General features: G+C 30.5%; 3 protein-coding genes across 3 annotated transcripts; 1 reads left to right on the top strand and 2 right to left on the bottom strand.

Moving 5' to 3' along the window:
* Window positions 1-385: 385 nt before the first annotated feature.
* LOC124834275 (protein SMALL AUXIN UP-REGULATED RNA 51-like) lies at window positions 386-2,258 on the bottom strand. The gene is made up of 2 exons (XM_047308938.2): window positions 2,133-2,258; window positions 386-1,226 (listed from the first exon to the last, which is right to left on the bottom strand). Exon 2 carries the CDS (start codon window positions 1,217-1,219, stop codon window positions 707-709), a length of 513 nt encoding a protein of 170 aa, XP_047164894.1. The 5' UTR covers window positions 1,220-1,226; window positions 2,133-2,258; the 3' UTR covers window positions 386-706.
* An 11,304-nt stretch (window positions 2,259-13,562) lies between these two features.
* LOC124834262 (Riboflavin synthase-like superfamily protein) lies at window positions 13,563-21,917 on the top strand. Its single transcript, XM_047308921.2, has 14 exons — window positions 13,563-14,405; window positions 14,622-14,781; window positions 15,652-15,700; window positions 16,497-16,610; window positions 16,884-17,306; window positions 18,153-18,536; window positions 18,610-18,705; window positions 18,820-18,935; window positions 19,028-19,201; window positions 19,415-19,574; window positions 19,657-19,863; window positions 19,984-20,112; window positions 20,237-20,315; window positions 21,345-21,917. The coding sequence occupies exons 1-14, from the start codon at window positions 13,823-13,825 to the stop codon at window positions 21,452-21,454; spliced, it is 2,784 nt and encodes a 927-aa protein (XP_047164877.1). The 5' UTR covers window positions 13,563-13,822; the 3' UTR covers window positions 21,455-21,917.
* A 1,774-nt stretch (window positions 21,918-23,691) lies between these two features.
* Window positions 23,692-24,791, bottom strand: LOC124834263 (pectinesterase inhibitor 3-like). The gene has a single exon (XM_047308923.2). The coding sequence runs from the start codon at window positions 24,565-24,567 to the stop codon at window positions 23,947-23,949; it is 621 nt and encodes a 206-aa protein (XP_047164879.1). The 5' UTR covers window positions 24,568-24,791; the 3' UTR covers window positions 23,692-23,946.
* Between the last annotated feature and the right edge of the window lie 231 nt (window positions 24,792-25,022).

The raw sequence follows: 25,022 nt of genomic DNA, 5'->3' as shown, positions 1-25,022 counted from the left end.
GTTTTTGAAATGAGAAGCCGATAAGTCATTGAAAATGTAAGCATATGTTACTTTGCTTTGATATCAATAAAATAACTGTAGAAGGAATCATATTCGTATAATGTATCGCTTTCTCCATCATATGCTCAAATTGATGCATGAATCTAGAAGACAGAGAAATATACTAAGTCACATCTTTATAAGAGAATATACATCCATATATATATATAATTAAAGTGTAAATCTTATTTTATAACTGAGATTGAGATATGTATCAACTCATTATTAAATGAATATCTCACTAATATATTTTACTTAAAATATATAAATGCACATGACAACTAGATTTAATTTATTTTTTGAATATGATATGCATGTGGAAGTCTTTAAGGAAGAAAAGTTCAGGATTTCTCAAATCTGAATTTGGAACACTCATCTTGTCACCACCATAAATAAGTGAAAGAACCACACTATCAAAATTATAGGCCATAAATGCTCCTTGTGACTGAACAAAATGAGTTGAGTTAGAAAAGTGTGATGCATAGGTCTTTACCAAAAAGATAGAATAAATGGACACTAACATCATGCCGACAAGGTGTTTGAAAATATTCCTAACTAGTATCATATGCACAAGAAATGAAAACAAAAATATGGTAGGAAAGGAGATCCACTTTTGCACCTTAAACCAGCCTACGATTTTGGACGTGCGGAAATATTGGAAAACTACTTACTCTTCCACAGTTCCCGAGCTTTCGGCTGCTTGTGCAGTTTTATGATTGAGTTGGTCTTTGTTTTCATTCTCGATGCACTTGAGTAGGTACTTGAAGGTCTCAGTCTCACAAGGGATGGTGAGGCCTCCACTGTGATCAAAGCCAAATTCATCTGCAGCCTTTTCCAGCAAAACTTTGAAGAGAGAGTGGCTGAGATAAGTGGTGGGAATGATGAACCTCCTTAGCTCAGGTCCAACATACACTGCCAAGTATCCCTTTGGAACATCAGGTGGTGGAAGCGGTTCAGGACTTTGGCAGCTGTCTTCTGTGTCAGATTCAGTGTTCATAACATTCACTACCCTTTTGTTTATCAACGGCAATCCGCTTCCATCATTGTTAGGCACTTTATCAGTAATGGTGGGAATCGAAGCTTTTTGCCCTAAAGTCACGTTCTGCCACTTCTGCAGCATTTCCTTTAACCTCACAATCTGCCTAATCCCTGTCAATTTGTAGCCTACTCCGCTATCCATTGTTACACTTTAATCACAACAACAATAAAGGTATCAATCCAACGTTTCAACACTCACTCACTACACTTTCATAAATGAAATCTTATCCTCTCGACCCCATCAAATACATTAACTAAATCTGTAACTACAAATACTGTCAACTGTCATCAAATATGAAAATAAATCAATGCAAATCAAGCCCAATCAAATTCTTTTATTGATAGTTTATGTCATTTAATTTAATTCCTCATGCCATGCATAATAAAAGCATCCAATTTGATCCATTATATACTATAATAACGAGTTCTTAGACTTTTTCATATTTGATGCAATCAAGATCCAAAAATGAGAGAGAGGATGTAATTGGGGCAGTTGGAGTCTTAAGAGACAAAACTTGCATGGTTATCACAAATAAAGTATTTTTTAAAAACATTATAAATAGCATTTTGTATAAATAGCATAATAAAAACTTTTTTAAAATGTGGTGAAACGAAGGTTTCTTTTCGCCATGCACCTCATGTTCATCACCTGATCACATCTCTGGTGCTAAATGAAAGAAAATCAGTACTTTTTAATCAGCTTATCAGCAGAAAATATGGAATCTCTTCCGAGCTCAAATTATAAGAAATTTCAATGAACATTTTATATATATCAAACTTCTCACAGGTATCAAATTAACATTTTCCTTAGAAGATAAGAACCTGCAGGAATCAAACAAACCAATTCCAAGCCAAGATCAAAGAAAAAAGAAAAATCTAAAGCGCATTCCATAGATGGATCATGACATAGAACAGGAAATGACAGCGTTGATTAAGAAACATAAAGTTGAGGAGTGAATTCACAGTGATAACGTAAGAAACAGAAAATAAAATGAAAGATGAAGGAGGCAGAAAGAAAAAGGTATGCATGCATGCATGAAGAGATTGATTGGTACCTGAAAAGAAGAGGGCATTAGCTATGAGCAAGATGAAAAAAAGCCATGCAGCTCGGGAAAGTGGAAGAGAAAGTAGCGATCGAGCTCTCCAAAGAAATAAATAAGATGAGTTACGATAATGTTTTTTCTTTCTGCTTCTGTCTGAATAAAGTATTAATTCTTCAAAGAAATAACATTGGAATGAGAAGGTTGATGTTCCAACTTTATACGCTGAATTATCGGCATAAAATGAAGTTGTTGTTGTTTTCTTTTACTTGGTTTGCATCACTGCTGAAGCGTCGCCCTCGGAGACTATTTTTCTGTTTCCACGCATCAACGAAGCCAACGGTTTTTGTATACCACTTCCTTCCTTCCACATTTTCATTTTCACTCTCATCAAATGTTATTATCCAACTTTTATCTTTCTTCTTTTTCGCAAATCTTATCATACATTTCTGTGTGAAAATAATCCAAAATGTGTAATTCAATTTGTCCAAAATAAATTTTATTGTACTAACTAACTCTCTTTTCTAACAAATTCTATTAAATATTTTTAATTCTGAACAAAGGGAGGAGAGAAAAAACAATGTGGAAAAGATGAAAATATAAAGATAAAATCAATATTATGAAGTTATTATATAAGAAATATAATTCTCACAAACATATTTAAAAAAATTACTATTTTTATTATCGATTATTTATAATATTTTATATCGGCTAAACATTTGTCCTTCTAGATATAAAAAGTGTTAGGTCTATCCACGAGAGAGCTCACTAGGAAGATACAACACCAATAAACTTTGAACCTAATCACAAAAGAAATTAATATCACTCTCTACCCAAAACCTTAAGGTAATAAGTTAATGAATTTTCAACCTTATATGATATTCTATTTTCTCATTTCTACCCAATATTAAACTAAGACTTATACTTGGAATTCTAACAAAAAGAACACCCTTACACCAAAAAAAAATAGTTTAGATGGGATCATTTTAACCTACGTGAATTCCCCTTTCTTAAGCTTGGCTAACCTAAATCTTATCTCAAACCATTCCTTATCCACCCTTATTTAAAACTAGTAGCTTAGTTTCCTAACTATCTTATACTTATGATTTTTCAATGTATAGGCAATAAATTTGAAAAACATTTTACGAATATAGGCAAAAAATTTAAAAATTACGCATTTAGGCAAGTCGTGTGAGTCCAGACGACTTCAAATGAAGAAGTCGTGTCCCCTTGCACGACTTCATCCTGACACATGTCAAAGGTGAATTCATGCACCTCTAAAACGATTTCAGGTCCTAGTAATCGATTACCAAGCCTTGTAATCGATTATAGAGGACTGAACTCGTGGAGAGGAAGCACGACTTCACCTATAATAGACAAAAATACTCTGGTAATCGATTATAGACCTATGGTAGTCGATTACCATAGAGTTTTGGTGTTAAAAGAAAGAGTATTTTTTGTTTTGTGAGCTATGTTTGTTAATTATTAGTAATTATTAAAGTTTTCATTTAAATTGTTGTCATTTAAATTAACATTTCTATCATTACATTGTTACCATTTAAATTAACATTATTAGAGTTTTCATTTAAATTATTACCATTTAAATTGTTTATTATATATAAATTAACATTTCTATTATTACATTTAAATAAAAATTGTAATAATTACTATTTATATACAAATTAACATATCTATTATTACATTTAAATAGAAATTGTAATAATTACTAACTTAAATAGTAACAATTTAAATGGTAACAATTTAAATGGAAACTCTAATAATTACTAATAATTAACAAATATAACCCACAGAAAAAAAAACTCTTTGTTATAAAAATAAATATAAGTTATTTTTATAAATTTTTTAAGATAATTTTTATTTATTTTATAAGTAATAATTTTATTATAAATAATTATTCTACTTTAAAAAATATTAAAACGGTTAAATTTAAAAAGTTGTGACTTAAAAAATAGAATTCGTAAGATAATTATTTCAATTTTAAAAAATAATTATTTTAGTAAAATTAAAAAAGAAGTGTAATTATATATTGTTAATTATTATTAATTATTAGAGTTTCTATTTAAATTGTTACCATTTAAATTAATAATTATTACAATTTCCATTTAAAAGTAATAATAGAAATGTTAATTTGTATATAATTAATAATTATTACAATTTCAATTTAAATGTAATAATAGAAATGTTAATTTGTATGCAATTAATAATTATTACAATTTCAATTTAAATGTAATAATAGAAATGTTAATTTGTATATAATTAGTAATTATTACAATTTCAATTTAAATGTAATAATAGAAATGTTAATTTGTATATAATTAGTAATTATTACAATTTCAATTTAAATGTAATAATAAAAATTTTAATTTGTATATAATTAATAATTATTACAATTTCTATTTAAATGTAATAATAAAAATGTTAATTTATATATAATTAGTAATTCTTATCCATTTAAATATAATAATAGAAATGTTAATTTATATATAATTAACAATTTAAATAGTAAAAATTTAAATGGAAACTCTAATAATGTTAATTTAAATAGTAACAATGAAATAATAGAAATGTTAATTTAAATGGTAACAACTTAAATGGAAATTATAATAATTTATAATAATTAACAAACATATTCACAAAACCAAAAATACTCTTTGTTTTAACATTAAAATGTAATCGATTATAAGAGAGTTTTTCTATTACAGGTGAAGTCGTGTCTTCTCTACACGAGTTCAACCTTCTATAATCGATTACAAGGCTTGATAATCAATTACTGGGGTCTGAAATCATTTTAGGAGTACATGACTTTACTTTTGAATCATATATCAGGATAAAGTCGTGCAGAGAAGACACTACTTTTTCATTTGAAGTCATGAGTCTCCTACAACTTGCCTAAATACGCATTTTTTAAAATTTTTGCCTATAAAATGTTTTTCAAATTTGCCTTATATACGTAAAAAAAACCTATATTTATGCTAAATGTCATCTCCAATTTCCTATCCCTAGCCTCTATCTCATCTAATTCCTTTATTATTTTCTCCTCTTTACCTGAAAACATAATTCCTAGTTCTTTAGCTCTCATAGCTCAACAGACTCAACACAACCCTCCCTTGTTGCAATTATTTTACCAAAACAGCCTATTATAATTATTAAAATTGTCATCAAATAAAAAATTGCATATGGTATGAACCACTGACGTGATCTTTTTCCATTTTGTCGTCATGGAATGTTCCACAACTTTGTATTTATAAGAATGTTATATATTCAATTTGTATTGGATGTAGAGGAAAATAAAATTCAAACCATATATCAATTTTTGTTGGTCTAGATTAATTTAAATTTTCAAAATGTTTTATTCAATAAAAATAAAAGCGATTGGAGCAAGAACAACTTAGACTCAATTTCAATTTGCATCAAATATTCAATTCATAATGGATTTGGAGGAAAATAAAATCTGATTCATCCATTTTAATTAGTTTGGATTAAATTATCTTTTTTAATTAATCCAAATCAAACCATGAATGAATTGAAAAAGTTAAAATAAAATTCTAATTTTAGAAAGTGAAAACTTTGTTATTTAATCTAAAAGTATGCGGCTATACTATAAAACTTTACGTATAATAATTAATAAAAAAAGTTAACATAGTCAATACGTTTGCATATCAATTAGACCGAAACTTTATGACATTAATATATGGATTTAATTTGAAATTTTGAGCTAATCGGGTTAATCTTGAACATGCTACCGTAAAATGAGTTTAATTATTACCATGCTTAAGTCCAAAAAGTTTTGGAAAATTGATGCACATTTAAAACCTATAAGAAATATTTCTTATAGTTTCAATAAATTATCTTACAATCAACAGTTCTCATGCATGCTTGTTAAGTTGCAACTGCATTTAAAGTCAAGATTCAACTATCAAGTAAATTCAACCAAGCAAGCCGTGATAGATTGTGTTACGTTTTGAAGTTTGGTGTTCACCCTATGCTACTACAAATCTAGAACGGGGTTGGTGTTTAACAACTTCCATCATTTTATCTCTGAGAAGACTTCATTTTGACAACACTCCTAACATGTAAAACCAACCATGAAACAAGAACATCCTCCATGCAACAAAAGTGTTTTAAAAAAAATGTTTTTTAATATGCTTGTACTCGTAATTTCTTTTCTCAATATCGTACAAGAACTACACACCCTATTCAAATAATTGATTATATGCATGCAATGTTTGACAACGATGTTTCTCTAGAACAGTCAATTATTATGGCCAATACAACAATCATATACACCCTAGAAAATGGTTTTGGGTGCACATGGTGACGTATAAGGAAAAACAAAATATTAAAAATATTAATATAGTTTTACGTTATTTTTTTTACTTATTGATTTTTCATCCCTAACCGCAACTTTTTGTTTATTGATTGAATTCTCAATCAAAAGTGTTGAATAAAGGGAAGAAACGGGGCATTGATTCATGTCAAAGCAACAAAAGAGAACCAATTATTTTGTTGTGTGACGAGATGACAGAAATAAGGAAAATTTTGCACAAATTTTAAGTGGCTTAGATTTGAGGCTTTTCTTTTAATTCATCTGGTTTGGTTCGTAGAGAGTAGTGTGAAGGAGTAAAGATAAGCAGTTGCATGGGGTTGTAATTAATTTGCTTGATTAGCAAGTTTTATTATTAGGTTAAAAATAAATTGATTTGATGGGTTCATAGACTTACAAGAGTGAATTGTGTAACTTGTTAGATTTTGTGTAGTTATCACATAGCATTATGTTTGCCACGACCATTCTACCCAATGACTGAGCATAAATATATAAGTTGTCCACTTCAACAAACAATTTGGCATTTACCCACTGATTCATAGGTTTCACCTAAATGTCGAAGTGAACCTCAAGAAACAACCATCCTTAATTTTATGTCTCAGTACAATTTTAGTACCATATGTCAAAGTACAGGTATTCCTCGGCCTCTATCCTCGTTAATAGAAGTGATGTAAGAGATTTGTATTTATATTTATATCCATATTTTGGTTATTTTATAATTTAACGATTTCAAATTTTTTGAGTAAGACTGTTAGAATAAACCATCTTTTATTGAAGGTATTATCATCAAGTTTCATTATGATTTTATCATTAAAAAATATATTAAAAGATAAAAGAAGAAAAAATCGTTATATTGTCATAAATATAGACTTCTAAGTGATTTAAGATTATTGGAATACATATAATTTTAAATTGAACTTTTTTTAATTATAAGACTAATGATAATAATGATGATGAATATGATAAAGGTTGATAGAAAGGAGTAAATAGATACTACAACAATATGACCATGAATACATTTATAAATATTATTTATTTGTTTTTTTATTATAATAATTTATTAATGTCGATTTAATTTTGATTAATTTATGGTGTCTTCGCCAAACGAACGAAATATTAAAAGATAACTTTAAATTGCATCATCTGTAAATATTATTTAAAAAATATTAATGTAATTGATCCCTTCTTTTAATCATTGCACAATTGATTTTAATATTTCTACAAAATTAGCCTTTAGACTCATCAAATCTTATCCAAAATGTCGGTTAAATGATTTGCATCCAATAAATAAAAGTTTGAGAAATGACTGTTCTCGTCATTCCCTCATTTTATATATTTATACGTGATGACACGAACCCTTATAAGTAATTATTGAAACAATAGAATTTATGGGGTTTATGCAGCAATTGATGTAGTCTTATTTATATCATTCTAAATCAAGTTCCTTTAAATAATTGTTAGGATCAATGATTAGACATTGATTGTTTTAAAGACTATGAATTCTATTATGATTTTGTTTTTAAATAATGTTTCAAAGTTTCAAAGAGTCAGAGGAAGAATGTATAGTGAAATTGTTTTTTACTTCAAGACTATTAATGTACCGAAACAAGTTTTAAGAAAATTTTCGTTTTCATGTTAATATTTTAATCATAAATTAAAATAATATTTGTACGACAAATGATTATATTTAAAATATTATTCATTTTAAAATTTTAAATTTTTACTATAATTTTATTTTAAAAAAAATTTTAAAAGAAAATTATTTATATTATTATTGACCCAATTTTTAAATAATGTGAGACAATTAAATTATCAAATTATTAAAAAAGTCACAAAAATTGAGTAAAGTATAAAATACTACTTTAGAATTAAAAAGTTATGTTATAAAAGTGTAAGTTTATTTTTTATTTATAAAAGAATGATACATGTAACTATGACTTCAGCTATATATTTTGTTTTTAAAATCACATTGTATAATCGTTTTCGTATTTGGCTATTGTTCCTGCTGGTTCAATGAACCTTTTTTTCTTGACGGTTGATATATACATTTTTCATGCTAACCAAAGTGATGTATCGTTTTAGACTTATCAATCTTGTTGAATTAAATCTCAAAATATATATATATTAAAAGCTTGTATTACATATGGATCAATATATATAAACATAAAAACATTTAATAAAAAAATTTAATTAAAATTATCAAAAATCCCATAGACTATAAATAACACCAGTTTATAGTATGTAAATAAATACCAACCTCACCTAAGTTAACTTCTTAATATTATATATACTTAAGCGTGAGGGTTTTGATCAATAGCTTATACAATCAAATTGTTACAATATTCAAATGATGAAATATGATCTCTGTGAGAATGGAAATGTGATTTTAAAACATATGTTAAACAAATTTTTATAATAATTCCAGTCACACTTGTAATGTTTATTTCTTTTTTATCTCTTATTTTTCTTTATTAAGTTATAAAATATACTTGCATATTCGTTAAATATAATTATATCATTATTTTTACTATACCTATAGTTGTTGTAACTTAACGTTAGTGATAGACTTCAACGTTATGATGTTGATCTTGAATTAAACGTTACAGATAGAAAAATACTTATATCAAAACTTCTTTTTACATCAATGGTAAAATGTTTTTCATTTTAAGGAAAGTTATAAAAATGTAAAATTAATTTTAAATTATTTTATTGAATAAATTTTTGAATTATTATGAGCTAACCTATACCAATTAAAACAAATATTTTAATTATATTAAATTAAAGAACTATTAACTAAATTATAATTTAGTCGTTTAATAGATAATGAAGATGAAGAGCCTAATAAAATAAATGATGAACAATTCTAATCTAAGTTGTTTTAATCGAAAAAAAAATCAAAATAAAAATAATAAAAACTTATTTAAATAAACCAACAATCTCTTAACAAAGATTAATTAAATTAGTTTTATTATTTATTAAAAAGTCTTAAATACAATTAATTACAATAATTTAATAAATAATTTTATATAAAAAAGTAAAAAACAAATTTTGAATAAAATTATAAAGTTTGCTTTAAACCTACAGAACCTTTGAGTCTTTCCTGAGTCTTAAGTCCATATTTTATTACTCAATAGGTATAATAGAACGACTCCGTTAAATTAAAAAGTTGTAAACATATTAAAAGTTAAATATGTTTAAGATGTCCTTAGTAAAGAATAGTTTCCTCAATTGACTCAAACATGTACATTCATTCCCCTTATTTACTCGCGTCTTTGTCATTTAAAATTAGGCTTAATACCCTATTTTGTCTCCAGTTTTGCTCGACAATGTCAAATTAGTCCATCATTTAAAACGTGCGTCAATTACATCCTTACTTAATAAAATTTATATCAATGAAATCCCTTCCGTTAAATTCGTACTAACGGGCGTTAATAGAAGAGAGAGAAAAATAATTAACGCCGTTTGTACGGATTTAACGGAAGGGATTTCATTGATATAAATTTTATTAAGTAAGGACGTAATTGACGCACTTTTTAAAGGATGAACTAATTTGACATTGTCGAGCGAAACTGGGGACAAAATAGGGTATTAAGTCTTAAAATTATCTAGGTTAATTTTTTTCTTAAAAATTGTCCCTATACTAGCTATCCTTTTGCTACCCTATATAGATCTAATAAAATTAATGCATTTTGATCTTCAAGAGAAAAAATAATTATGAAATGATATTGTTCATTGGTTAATATATTTCAATAATATTATGCTTTATTTGTTAGATAATATGAGAGATGTTTAGGATGTGAGGGGCAGTGCTGGTCCCACGTTTCCACGTCACTCGCTTCTCGTCTTCCGTACGTCGGATCTTCCGTGTCCACTTCTCAGCTCGCCGGTGGGAGACCTGTAAAAGATTCTCCGATGCCAAAGTCACTTGAGAGCTAAGGCGTTTTTCTCAGACAGTAATAAATGTGCAGTAAATGCGATCCCTCTACCACTCACCCTGGATCTGTATTTATAGTTTTCGCTATGGGTTTGGGATTAGTGAAAAGTTAATCACGGCCCACTTCAGCCCAATAGCTTTTAAACCCTACTTACCTTAAACTCAGATGGTTAGTGATGCGACCGGCCGCCCTCGGGTCATATCCTTAAGGCCGGCCGGTCCTGGCGGGCACACGGCCTGGGCGGCCGGCTTCGGTTGAGTCTTGGTTATGGGTGGACGGGTGTCCATCCGGCCATATATATCCTTTCACAGCAGTGAGTAATTACGGGCAGATGGGCGTCCGCCCGTCAACACTCAACATTTCCCAATCAGTAAGTAAAAAGGGGAGTTTTCTGGGTCCCGTATGGTGATGTGGGCGGCCGGTACGAGGACGCAGATGTCCTTCCGTACGGCGTCCGGTCCCTGTTGGTACAAGAGAGAAAACACTATGTTACATAAACTTGTTTTTGTCATAGTAGGCATAAAATTTTATTAAATTTGAAACAGAATACTATTACACATATTTGATTTAGACTTTTATACTTATTTTAAATATTAAAATTAATCATAATAGTATTTTATTTTAGTTTGTAATGTTATAAAGATATGAAATATTTATTTAATAATATTGATATATATATATATATATATATAAAATTATTATTATGTTATTAAAACAGTTTTAACTATGTTGAACTATTAAATTTTGAATAACAAATGTTGATTGGCTCAACCACAGACCTGATTTTTGAACATACGATATAAGTTCAGTTATTCCTAGATTGTTCTAGAATTCACTGCATGTAAGTGCACATTCAGGTTTGTTGTAGTACTCTCTACTTTTGTACTAATTTTTATTTCTTCTTTCTTTTTGGCTAAAGTACTACTGCACTGCACTGAATACATTCCCATCAATCTTTGGTGTGTTAGGATCTCACAATTAATTAAATCAAACAAAAATATATAAGATTTTGTCAGTTTCACAAGCAACAATAATTATAATTGAATAATTGAAGACAAAAAAAAAATGAAAAGGAAGCTTCTATGGATAAGAATTTTTTAGGTCGGAAAAGATTGAGTTTGTATAATTTAATCAATAAAAATTGAGTTGGGACGTGGGAGACACTAACAACACCACGAGATTGGAATTTTGTTTTTATTTAACAAATTAAGTAAACAACAACTATGATAACCTACTCTAGCTATTTTCTTTTCAAACATATAATATCTTTAAATTATTTCAATTTTATAAAAAATTACATGGTATTATAATATGTATAATTAATTTTTATCTGTAACCTACTTTCTTAACAAAAATGTTAAAAGTCCTCACATTTTTATTTAAGAAAGCATTCTTAATAGTATATCTTCAAGGATTCAATTATGTCATCGATAAGAAGTATTTCATATTTGAACTGAAAATATATATGTTTTTGTGAAACTGAATATATTTTGTAAAATCTTTTTTTTAATTATTTGGTATTCATTTTCTATGTCTTCTTTCTTATAAATGATGTATATTATTTAATATTCAAGTTAGAAATTATAGTAAAATTTGGATTAATGAAAGAGTGAAATCAAATTATGATTAAAATAATATTTATGAAGATATTTTGCTTATTGTGGTCCAATATGATTGAATCTTAATTATGGACCCATTAACTTATAGGTCCAATGACCACCTTATATGTGTAAAGTTACATTTATTTATTTTTTATTAGGTTATCTAACATGAAAATGTCTCTGACAAACATACAAAAACACCAGTAAGCATTATTTGACTGTGTAACCAACATGGTTGTAAAAAAGATACATACTTTAATGCAAAAGATATAATATCTAGTATTCGACATTTGGTAACCGGTACTCGACATTTGATCGAAGGATTCGTTTTTCATAGTCCTCGATATTTAGTATCATCTAGAACTCGTCGCCTAGGTTCCTTATAGACGATAAGATCTTAGTTGTGTTAGATAACCCGGTTAAATACTATAAGTATAGTTAACTAAAAGACAAAGTTTTCTAATTTTTTTTTGTAATCGTGGAATTATACTAACTATTAATTGCATAAACCGGAAGTTAAAATGATATAAAATATTGTTCTTTTTTAAAAAAAGAATAACATAAGAAATTAGCCAGCAGTTAAAAATATTCTAATTTAATGATTTGCAAAGTAAATGTAGATCCTATTATATGGTTAATTTGACAATATAAGTATTTGGTAGGTTATATATGTTTACAACTTGTATTGTACTAATGTCCGATTTAAGAGAATAATTCACAAAGTTTCTTACATTGACCACACTTATATATTCTACATGACATGTTTACCCTAATTTAAAAATTGATCTAATAATTATTTTAAGGGAAACAAAGTCAATTGAAACATCATGAAATCATAGACATCCAAGCATTTAGAATTGAAGAATTGTATGTTACAACCTATAATCTAAACAAGAGATAATAATATAAACATATGGAAATTATTTAAAACGTAATAGCCTCCAACAACTTGAAAGAATATAGTTCAACCCCTGTCACTGGGAAGTGTCGATAGTGTTTGCAAAAGAGAATATTTTAATTCATGACACAAGCATGTTCATTCTAAACGACCATTGCTTACGTTAAGTTCACTTTGGTTAATCCAATTCTAGGTCGCCTTAAATTACCTTACACTTTGACCGAACTTCATTATAGCAACCAAAATATAACAACTTCATTTTGATATGTTTTTTTATATCAATCATTCTCTTAAGAAAAATAGAAAATCATAACAGCCCTTTATGATATCATAAAAAAAGTTTTAAAATTTAGTTTTTTTTTTATATATTCACGCTAGTGTGACTGCTATTTCCAACCTGTTCTTTAAGAATTGGACATGGATGAAACAAATGTAGTCTGCGTAACATGTGATAAGAAGAAGCTAATAAATGCATCTTGCCGCTATCATATTATTACATAGGACTTGAAAGAAAGTATTGACCAAAACATATACATACATTCTGCATTATTGTATACGGTTGTTGTTATTGTTTGGAAGAAGAAGGACAAGTGGAGGAAGCAATATATAAAGAAAGTGGGAGAGGTGTGAGGAATTGGTTTATTTGAGTAAAAAAGAATACAGAAATTGAAGATCCCATTTCTCAACTACTCTCTTAGGTACAGGGAAGACCAGATTGGCGTTGAAATCGTGTGCGCAAATTCGTTGAGAGGTGTTTGTCTTGTTTTCCAACCATTGCGTTTCTTTTGTTTTAATACAAACTTCCACGCCCAAACGTGTGAACCAAAAACCTTCTCTACTCAAACCTTTTGCTTTCTCTCTCTAAGGAACTCGCTTGAAGAATTAAACGAAGGAAACACATTGCAAGCGAGACGCTACATTTTTTTATGAGGACGTCGTCGTTCGGGAGATGCAGCAGCGGCGAGTTCGAATTGCCCGAGAGCTTCGGCACCTCGTCTCCGACGGTCGGAGCACGCGCCTACGGCGCAATGATGCCGGTGTTCCTCAACGACCTCCGGAGCAATCACCACAAGGAGCTCGTGGAGATCACGCTGGAACTCGAAAATGACGCGGTCCTTCTCTGCAACGTGACGCCGGCGGCCGCGTATTCCGCTCCCAATGCTTCTCCATCGTCGAGCAGGGGAGGAGTCGACGACGGCGGCGTGGCTCGGAGTCTCTCTATTACGTCGAGGATTCGGAGGAAGTTCCCGTGGCTTCGGTCGCTATCGTCAGCGTCGGTGGAGAGTGTCGCCGCCGCTGAAGATCCAGTGACGACGGCGCGAAACGCGCGGAAAATGAGAGCGAAGCTTGAACGAACGAGGTCCAGTGCGCAGAGAGCTCTGAAAGGTCTGAGATTCATCAGCAAGTCCGGGGAGGCCAGCGAGGAGCTGTGGGGAAAGGTGCAAGAACGGTTCGGCTTGTTGGCCAAAGATGGCATGCTCGCTCGTGAAGACTTCGGTGAATGCATAGGTAAGGAAGGACTTGTAATTAAAGTTAAATTAATTAGGCTAAATTAATTAAAAAATTTCCTTAATTACATTTTTAGTTTGTGAAATAATAGGATGCATGATTCTATAATTTAAATACGAGTCCAAGGCATAGTTTAGACTTTGAAATGCATGACGTATTAAGAGATGCAATTTTAGTATAATAATTATAAATTTATGGCAAATTGAATGATGAAAGGGATGGAAGATTCGAAGGAATTTGCAGTGTGTATATTCGACGCATTGACTCGAAGGAAGGAAAGGAGAGTTAGTAGCATAAACAGAGAAGAGTTGCACGAGTTCTGGTTGCAAATTTCTGACCAGAGTTTTGATGCTCGCCTGCAGATTTTCTTTGACATGTGAGTTTTTCATCATCTTTTCTTAGTTATATTTTGTCTTCGGAATCATTCGGAAACATTTTTTCTTCCACTAGCCCAAAATTTTCATGGTTCTCATTAACAAAACAAGTTCATCAGCTAATCTAACTTCTAATTTCATAACTGTTCACCAGTACGTAATTTCTTAACTTATAAATGTTTAAATGTATTTTACACGAAATAGTTATTCAATATATTCTAAAAAATTATGTCTTTTGTATATATATATTTAGAGTTAGTATATGCATATGTTATTTTAATTTGGTATGATGGAGCTGTTACAGAATTTGATAGCTAGAATAGTAGAGTTAGGGAACACATGTTGAAAAAAAAGCAGGATTCTGTTCAGTCCAAGACCAACCGTGGTCTAAACGTCTCTCTTAAGCTTCTCTAGTTTAAACTGTAGAGCCCCTGACTCTATGCTTCTGTAGAAGATACAAACAAAATAATGATATCTTATCTATATGTACTATTATTTTACACCAACCTAGTATCTTTCATTTCACTCAATCTTGAAAGATATTATGTATGTAGAATTTGTATATGTTGTTTCTAGAGTTTTGTATAATTGTGATTCTAACATAATCTTCATTTCTTTTTCTATTCCCACTCACTAATGACTTTTTTACTTTTGAATTTAATAGAAAAAGCTAAATTAGTGAATTTGATATTGACTTGAAATTAAAGTGTAAAATGTATATAGATAATTTCATTTAATGGACAGTGAGAAACGGACCCTTCAATTAGAATAAATAATAACGTATTTAAATGCGGCAACTTCAATATAATTTTTTTAATCACCACGTTTGACATTGGTCTTTAAATGTTAAATTAAAAAGTTATTTATTTCAGGGCAGACAGTAACGAGGACGGAAGAATTACTAGAGATGAAGTACAAGAGGTAAGATTAAGATGTTTAGGAAGTACATATATCCATTAAACTCTTATTATTTTATATATGAAGGTTCACCATCATTGATAAAATTTATCTTTAATCAGGGCTAACTTCCTAAAATCATAGTCTAACCTATGATACCAAATGTTAAGTTTACCAACAACTTCTTAAAAAAAATTGTTTATCCTATAGAAAATTTATTATTTTATAATAAAATGCTTACATCTCTCAAGGGAGATAAAATAGAATTGAATTAAAAAATAAGAGTTTTCCAAAATCAATTTGAATTGCTTAATTAAGCATGAATTAATTAATTATTATTATTATTATTATTATTTTATTCTTAGTTGAAAAGAGAATCTGTCTTATATATTTGTGACTTCAAGGTTAAGCCTTATACGCTTTAAGCAATAGTTTAGGAAATAAACTGTACGAAAAATGTTAATGATAATAAGCAACCATCGGTTAAACTTTATAAAGTAATTTCAATTTATGTATAAATTAATTTGAATCGGTGAAAAAGTTAATTTTATTTTTTTAGAAAAAAATGGTAAAAAGAACATGTCTAAGGTGTATAAATTAACAAAATTTATTATCTTATTAAAATAACTTCATGAATTACTTAGTGAAGAAAATAGGTGTAAACATAAAAATGTTAATTTAATGCGGAGAAGCCTGCATTGCTCCCACATTCATTCCACGAATTGAATCAAAATTTAAAATAATGAACAAGAAAAAGAGAAAACAAAAAGTAGAGAATATTATTTTTGTTCATACGCTCTGTTTTAATCTTATTCAACAGCTCATAATGCTCAGTGCTTCCGCAAACAAGTTATCAAAGCTAAAGGAACAAGCTGAAGGATACGCTTCCTTAATAATGGAAGAATTAGACCCAGAAAACCTGGGTTATATCGAGGTAAGAGTGCGGAAAAAGTCAAACCCATTATATAAATATCTCCCTCTTAAATCTAATTAACTTATTATTAATTAATGTAAGAGATATTTTATGGTAATTTTTTTTACCAAACTTAATTTGCAACTTACTTCTTAAAATAAATTGGAGAGTAATTTACAATTATAACCCAGTTAGTTATAATTTATAAAAATTAAAGTGAAACAGATTATTGAACTATTGTGTTATCATTTTTATCACTGTTTCTTTACCACTGTTATTGTTGTCCATATTCAGCTGTGGCAGTTAGAAATGTTGTTACTAGAAAAGGATAGATACATGAACTACAGCAGACAACTAAGCAGCGCAAGTGTAAATTGGAGTCAGAATATGAACGAGACAAGAACTAGAAATGATATAGAAAGATTTCGCAGAACTGTCCAATGTCTTGCTTTAGAGTATTGGAGGAGAGGTTGGATTTTGTTGTTGTGGTTGGTTACCATTGGTAGCCTCTTTGGCTGGAAATTTTACCAGTATAGAAACAGATCTACTTTCCAAGTCATGAGCTACTGCATACCCGTAGCCAAGGGTGCTGCAGAAACACTCAAGTTCAACATGGCTCTCGTCCTCTTACCAGTTTGTCGAAACACTCTCACATGGCTTCGTTCCACCGGAGCCAGAAAGTTTGTGCCCTTCGATGACAACATTAATTTCCACAAGGTAAGACGCCCGTCAACTTTGGGATTTTCTAAATCCTAAAGGATTCTTTTGCAGTTGCCACATAAAATTAAATCCATTAACTCCTGGGTTTCACTTTTCGCTAAATGCTGGATTCCACTTTTTTAGGAAATGCAGACTTTCTATTTAGAAACATGTTTTTCTTTTCAGAACTTAATTATAAGTTTCAAAATATAATAACTATGAAAATGTTAATAATAGTAGTGATAATAATAATAATTGTTGTTCTCATAAGAATTCAAAGAAATTTTATGAAGAGATGTAAAATACATTTTCTCATAATTTTTTATTTTTATGATTTCTAATATTTAATTCTTTAATCACTTGGACGCGGGTTAACAAGATCCTATAACTAAATAAAACTGTTCAAATAATTTGTGAAAGATTATACATTATAAATCAAATTATAATATGTAGAATTTTAAAAAAAAATATTATTTTATAATTATTTTTAATAATTTTTTTCTTTCAGTTTTATACATACTCAGTTTTAAAGCATTTTTTTAAAACAGCTCCAAAAGTAAATAAATTATATAATACTAGAAAATCATTCACGTTAATCCTAAATATTAGCACTATATATTACAAAAAAAATATAGTTTAGAACTTATTTTAATAATATAATAATATAATAATATAATAATATATATTAACATTTTAAGCTAAAAAAATAATTAAAATATTAATACAATTATAATGCTAATCATCTAGGCTCTGTTTTTAGGTTCTTGCTTGACACATTATTTGACTTGCTCTCTAAAAGTAACCAACATTTAAGCTTATACAAATTGGATGACAATTTGATTTTGTCCCTGTCCTTTTCTACAGATGATTGCATTCGCCATAGCTGTTGCAGTCGCCGTTCATGCCGGCAGTCATCTGGCGTGTGATTTTCCCCTTCTCGTAAACTCGTCTCCGGAAAAATTTTCAGTTATAGCTTCAGATTTCAATAACAAAAGACCCACATACAAATCACTTCTGACCGGAGTAGAAGGCGTAACTGGAATCTCAATGGTTGTTCTCATGGCCATCTCTTTCACTCTAGCAACTCATCACTTCCGGAGAAACGCAGTGAGGCTTCCTTCACCCTTTAACAGATTGACAGGCTTCAACGCATTTTGGTACTCGCACCACCTTTTTGCTCTGGTCTACGTTCTGCTACTCGTCCATGGAACATTCTTGTATTTGACCCATCGGTGGTACCAGAAAACGGTAATAATTTCAACTTCTATGAACAATAAGCATGGGGATAAGTTGGAAATAATTTTGTTTCCTTTTGATTCAGACATGGATGTATATCTCTGTTCCTCTGCTGCTGTACATAGCAGAGCGTACTCTACGCACTCGAAGATCAGCACATTATACGGTGAAAATTCTGAAGGTAATCATCCAAACAATTGAAACTCTATCTCCTGTTCCATCTCCCACTTAGCTTAGCATAAGAATTGAAACTTGTTTTTCTTTCGGTACAAATTTCCTGACACTGATCAAGCAGGTTTCGGGGCTACCAGGAAATGTCTTCAGCTTAATCATGTCTAAGCCTAATGGATTCAAGTACAAAAGCGGACAGTACATATTCTTACAATGTCCGAGAGTCTCTCCCTTTGAGTGGTATTGTTCTAGTTCCCGGATCTATTATAAAAGTTATATACACGAGTACATGAGAAAATTCAAAGTAAATATCCTCTTGAAATACATCTTAGGCACCCTTTTTCCATCACCTCAGCTCCAGGAGATGAGTACCTAAGTGTTCACATCCGGACAGTGGGAGACTGGACCCAAGAACTAAAGCTTCTGCTAACAAAAGATGATGACAAACTGCCTTCGATTAAACGTGGTGCGACGTTTGGTGAACTAATGCAACTGGACCAAAGAGGGTAAGTAAAGGCCAGATTTTTTTTTTCATAAATAGAAGGAAAAATTATTTTCAAAGTTTTGATCAAAAGTAGTTCTAGTAACTATATTTTGAAAACAGTCATTTTGGTCTTCCTATTTTTTTCGAACATGGTGGTTGTAGTTCCTGGTCAACTTATTCTATTCTGAATTTCAATATCATAAATTGTTATACAAAGTAGAGATTTGTTTCACAGACAACCGAGACTGCTCGTTGATGGCCCTTATGGAGCTCCAGCACAAGACTACCAGAGCTTTGATGTACTACTACTCATAGGATTAGGAATTGGAGCAACTCCTTTCATTAGCATTCTCCGAGATCTTCTCAATAACACCAAAACATTGGATGAACTCGGGGTAAAGTGCATACTCTGTCTCCCTTTTCAGAAAATAGAATTATTCCACTTCCATGTTCAGTTATCAATTTTTATAAGCTCAGGTGCAGGAACCATCAAACACAGAAACAAGTCAAGCGACCAGATCAGATGAGAGCTCCAATAGTTTTACATCATCAAACTTAACGCCCGGAGGAAATAAGAGATCACGAAGGACTACAAATGCTTATTTCTACTGGGTTACTAGGGAGCCTGGATCTTTTGAATGGTTTAAAGGAGTAATGGACGAAGTTGCAGAAATGGATCACAAAGTAAAAATAATAATATATGGAGTTCATAAATAAGTCTTGACTCTACTTATAAATAGTTTACCAACATACTAACTCTCGTCGTTCTTTTGTTTTGTTTTTGTTTTGTTTTATCTGATTCAGGGGCAAATTGAGCTCCACAACTATCTTACAAGTGTCTATGAAGAGGGGGATGCAAGATCAACCTTAATCACAATGATCCAAGCACTGAACCATGCCAAACATGGTGTTGACATCCTATCAGGCACTCGAGTAAGATCTTCAATATATGGAGTTCTTAACACAAAAAGAACAAGTTTTTTTGTCTGTGCTTATTGTGATTACACACCCAAACATTAAAAGTGATCATTTTCCTTTTCTTGTTTTCCAACTGCAGGTAAGAACACACTTTGCTAGGCCTAATTGGAAAGAGGTTTTCAACAAGATTGCCTCCAAACATCCGTTTTCTACAGTAGGTAAATTGCTAGCTACAAGTGCAGAACCGTTTTCTAGAGAGGATATTGAATTTTCCTTCTTTTTTCCTGCAATATCGGGACAACAATTATAAATATGCTTAGAAGTAAAGATACTGATAAAAATTAGAATTAAAGATACTGATAAAAATTAAGATAAAGGAGCTGTAGTAACCGGTTGAAACTATGAATGATACTATAGTACTAAAGTATGAGCTGATAATTTACATGGAACTATAGATCCATAGATCCAGTTGTTCAATACAAATATGAAGAAATGGATATCTAGTGCAGTTCTTCAATAATTTAAACTATTTACAATAATAAAACAATATTTAGTTTAAAGCATCTTACTAATAATACAAATCTTAAAAATTTAGTTTGCGTAAGATAGAAGTTAAACTAATACAAGTAATCCCACTACATAAAAGTAAAAGCCAAAGTAGTTAAAATGTAAGGCAAATTAACCCTTCCTCCTAAAAAAACTGATATTGGGAAAGTTAAAGAAGTATTGTAGTTAAAACAAAATTATCGGTAATTATAAGAAGATTAAAACTTATTACCTGATGTATATATTAAAAGTAAATAATACTTTTACGACTATACCAATTATTTAACAACTAAAATATAATAATTGAAATAAATGATTGATAAATTAAATAGAGTTTTCATCTGGTTATATATTTAAATAAAATTGTTGATATACCATTACTTTATCCACAACTTTTTTATTATTAGGACTACTCATCTCAGTTAATTAAGTCAATTAATAATAATATACTAATTAACCATTGTTCAATATGATTAAATAGTTAATCGTAAAAGAACATATTCGTATTAATAACTGAGATTTAAAACCGAAACAACTGAGTTACAAACCAACTCTCTCTGCATACAGAGCATATGCAGACAGGGTAAGCAGTGTGATTTATGGTACACTATTGTTTGATGTATTCACTTTGAAAGCTTGATTCATATTTTTTACTGTCTAATATTAGTAAACTTTAACAAGCAAATGTATACAAATTGCAGGAGTGTTCTATTGCGGAATGCCAGTATTGGCAAAGGAGCTAAAGAAGTTATCACTTGAACTCAGCCACAAGACAACTACACGCTTCGAGTTTCACAAGGAGTACTTCTGATATATAATCTAAAAACTTTTGCATATTCTTTTGTATTTACAAATTAGATTATTCAAAAGAGAAATTAAGAAACGTTTAGGCCATACTAAGAAGGAAGCACCATGTAATTATAGTATATTGCATACGCAAATACAGCACAGTAAAAATTCCAATAACAGAGGAACACCATGATCTGAAAACTGCTAACAGTGGGGCTGTGGAATCCTCCAATAAACTCTACAAAAAAACTGCAAAGACCACTCAAATCTTGCACATTTCCCGTACGCGAGCTTAAATCTTATCACTAATTGCTTCTTCTTTTTCTCTGTAAATTCTAAAGATCAGTTCATCTGTAAAGACTTTAAGATTTACACAATGTTCTAATCCTATAAGATTGTTGATGTAATTTTGAAATTTATTAGAATATCTCTTGTACCATCCGTACAATACTCATATTGGTACTGATTCTGGTGAATTTTTTTATAATGGAAAATGAATTATTTCAACTTAAAGTAAATAACATTTTTATAGACTCTTTTTTTTTTTCCTTTAGACGATATTTTTTATATTTTAAATGTATTAAAGTAATTAAAAAACTGATGAAAATGAAATCATAATATAAAATTGACTCTATTGCATACGATATTATCATTCTCTTTTGATCTTTAAAATACGGGAAAAATATACAGTTGCATACATTGTATATAAAATAACAAGTATGGAACATGAAAAATAAATAACTAGATTTTTTTAAAATATAATTTACTAGAAAAAGTTACATAAATGCTATTTAAGTGTAAAGTGATGGCAAATAAGAAGTAAGAGGCAACATGAAAGTAAAGTAACACGTTAAGAAAAAAAATTGAGAATTAAATTAAACACAAAATATAAAGAATTCCATTACAAAGGACAGAACAAAAAATTTTAGTGAGCATGGACGTAAATACCACTTCTGTTGTCATTCTGTTTGACGGAGTTTACATATATCTGTTTCAGAATATATTTGTCATCTCTTTAAATCACAAATAAAATTCTATACATATTATATTAAAATAATTATTTAGCTATTTTAATAACTACATATGTTTATTTCATAATTGATAAAGACCATTTAGCATTATTTGCAAAATGACACATTAAGGCTCTATTTAGATTAGAAAGTAGGATGACAGAATGAAAAAGGAAAAAAAATAGTAAAAAGTGTGAATAATTCGATTAAGAAAAAAAAAAGTGTGAAGAAACTTTATAACAGATTTAATTGATATGGAAAATAATTTATAAAATAAAGTTTTCAAAATAATGAAGAATGTATAAGGGAAGTGTGTTTTTTGTTATCCACTTTATTGTTGAAGAAAACAATTTTTCTATTGATTCTTGGAAGCTTAGAAGCTCTAAGAAAAATTGTGGCATAGATTGAAGTAGGTCTCATGAGTTTTTTTCTCTATGTTGAGATTTTGTTAGAAAGGTTTTGATGTCTGCGAGTTTCTCATTTATCTGTTTTGTGCAATGCACTTCGTATAAGAAGATTGATGTAACGACACGAGAGCTCGACCACTAACACTATTAAGAGACACACATTGCTTAGGAGAACTTTTAAGTTTGAAAAAGTATAGAAACATATCGGAAGTCAGGATAATAATACCTATTAAAAGTCTTATATTAATTAAAAAAATTAATTTAAAATATATATGTGTGAATGTAAACTTTAATTTGAAGAATTATTAACCGTTGAAAAGAGATCCGATCTCAAAGTGGGTAGGATGGACGACAATAAAGTTGTGATCGTTCTTTTCCGTACCCAATACTCGAATATGCATAGCACATCCCTTAAGCCGAATACAAAAATAGATTACTTAACTCAACTAATTAATGACAATGATGTCCTAATGGCTAAAATCATCTTAATAGTCTTTCGTTCAACCTAACAAAGATTTACCCTATATTTATGCATGAAACAAAAACACAAACGTTGTTTGAACCTATGTCCAACCTTATTACTCATCGTCTATGGACTAAGTTAGAGCTTGCCTAGACCAACCTAGAAGATTAGGCTACAAATTGGACTTAAATCCATTCTATAATTACTTTAAATTTGTTAATAATTAACTAATAAGAGATCACACTTTCATGTACTACAAGACCAACCAAAGTAGCTCCACTTCCAACTCTTTTCCTTTTTTGAAATTACTAAAAGGTTTCATCTCATAAAAGAAAACATTTCTCCAACAGTTACCAGTATTACATGTGAATTCACCACATAAAGATATATTTTATTTTTATTATTATTATTATTATTATTATATATTATAGTAATATACATAATTTTAGTTGTAGGAAGAAGCAGAAAAAAGCAAAAAGTCACACGGTGCTTTACCTAATAAATTAACTAGACATTACAAAAAAGCAAAAAGGAGTGACACACGGTGCTTTACCTAATACTTAACTACACATTTAAGTTTCACGTACTCTGCTTCACCTGCTACTTCCATTTCTCATACTACTTTCTATCAATTCTATTTTTTGAGAGAATCAGGCCTGTGCTTGGGCTTGGGCTTCGACTTTCCGCTCCTACTTTGACCCAGCCGATTTATCATATACAGAGCATTGCTGGTGACCCTGGCAACGTCGGTGACTCTGCGTTTGACGTCGGGCCTGGCATTGCCGGCGAAGCCGTCGAGGCACGTGTCGCCGTCGGTGAGGGCGGCGCTCACCCACGTCTGAGCGTTGCTCATTTGCCAGCGGAACGTCTCTGCGCGTAGGTGTTGGAGCTCGTCGAGGCTCCGCCGGAGCTGGTCCACGGAGTCCGAGATCTGCTCTGTGCAGTCGCGGAGAGCGGAGCGCTGCCGCTTGCTCATCGCAGCGGCGCCGCCTTTAGACAGCGTGTGCAGGAACTTGGAGGTCCGGCGAGTGTGGGCCAGGCTGACCCTGAGCGCGGCTCGAGCCATGTCCAGGGGCGTGTTGGCAGGGCCCGGGTAGTGCGAGAGGGTGCGCAGGCAGAGACGCGGGTAGCGTGAGTGGACGCAGGAGGATCGGAGTAGATCCTGCGGCTTGCCCTGTGCTGCGGTGGTGAAAAGCGTGGGAGATGTTAAGAAAAAGGAGAGTAGAAGCGTTGAGAGTGAGATTTGGAGTTGCATTGTTGTGTAGATCTGGAAGTAGAGAGTGAGTGATGAAGAGTGTTGGTGGTTGGGAATTGGGAGAATGATTTTGATTTTGGGGAATTAATAACGGGATTTTTGCGTTATGCTGATCATCAACCTGTATGCGCGGTGGAATTTGTGCGTATTTATAGCTGTGTTTCTGTATGGGTGATGATGAGTCTAGTGCTTTTTAAAACGTGGAATTACAATGTACGTGGGGTTCCATTTCCAACAATTACTACATCCAATCCAAACATACAAAGTTATATGTATTTAAATTTTATTCCTTTTTTATTTTAATATCAAATTTAAAGTAACTTTTAATACTTTGGTTTTTTTTAAAAAAAGATTAAACATATTACGATGATAAATCATCAAATATAAGGATATGTTTGTAACTTTTTATAACTTTTTCATTCCTAATTTTAGCTTTTTATATTTATAAATAAATT

The sequence above is a fragment of the Vigna umbellata genome, chromosome 2, assembly GCF_029865625.1.
Source record: "Vigna umbellata cultivar VRB3 chromosome 2, Vumbellata_1.0, whole genome shotgun sequence".
Lineage (NCBI taxonomy): Eukaryota > Viridiplantae > Streptophyta > Magnoliopsida > Fabales > Fabaceae > Vigna > Vigna umbellata.
The sequence above is the reverse complement of the archived record's forward strand: the minus strand, read 5'-3'. Positions and strand labels throughout refer to the sequence as shown.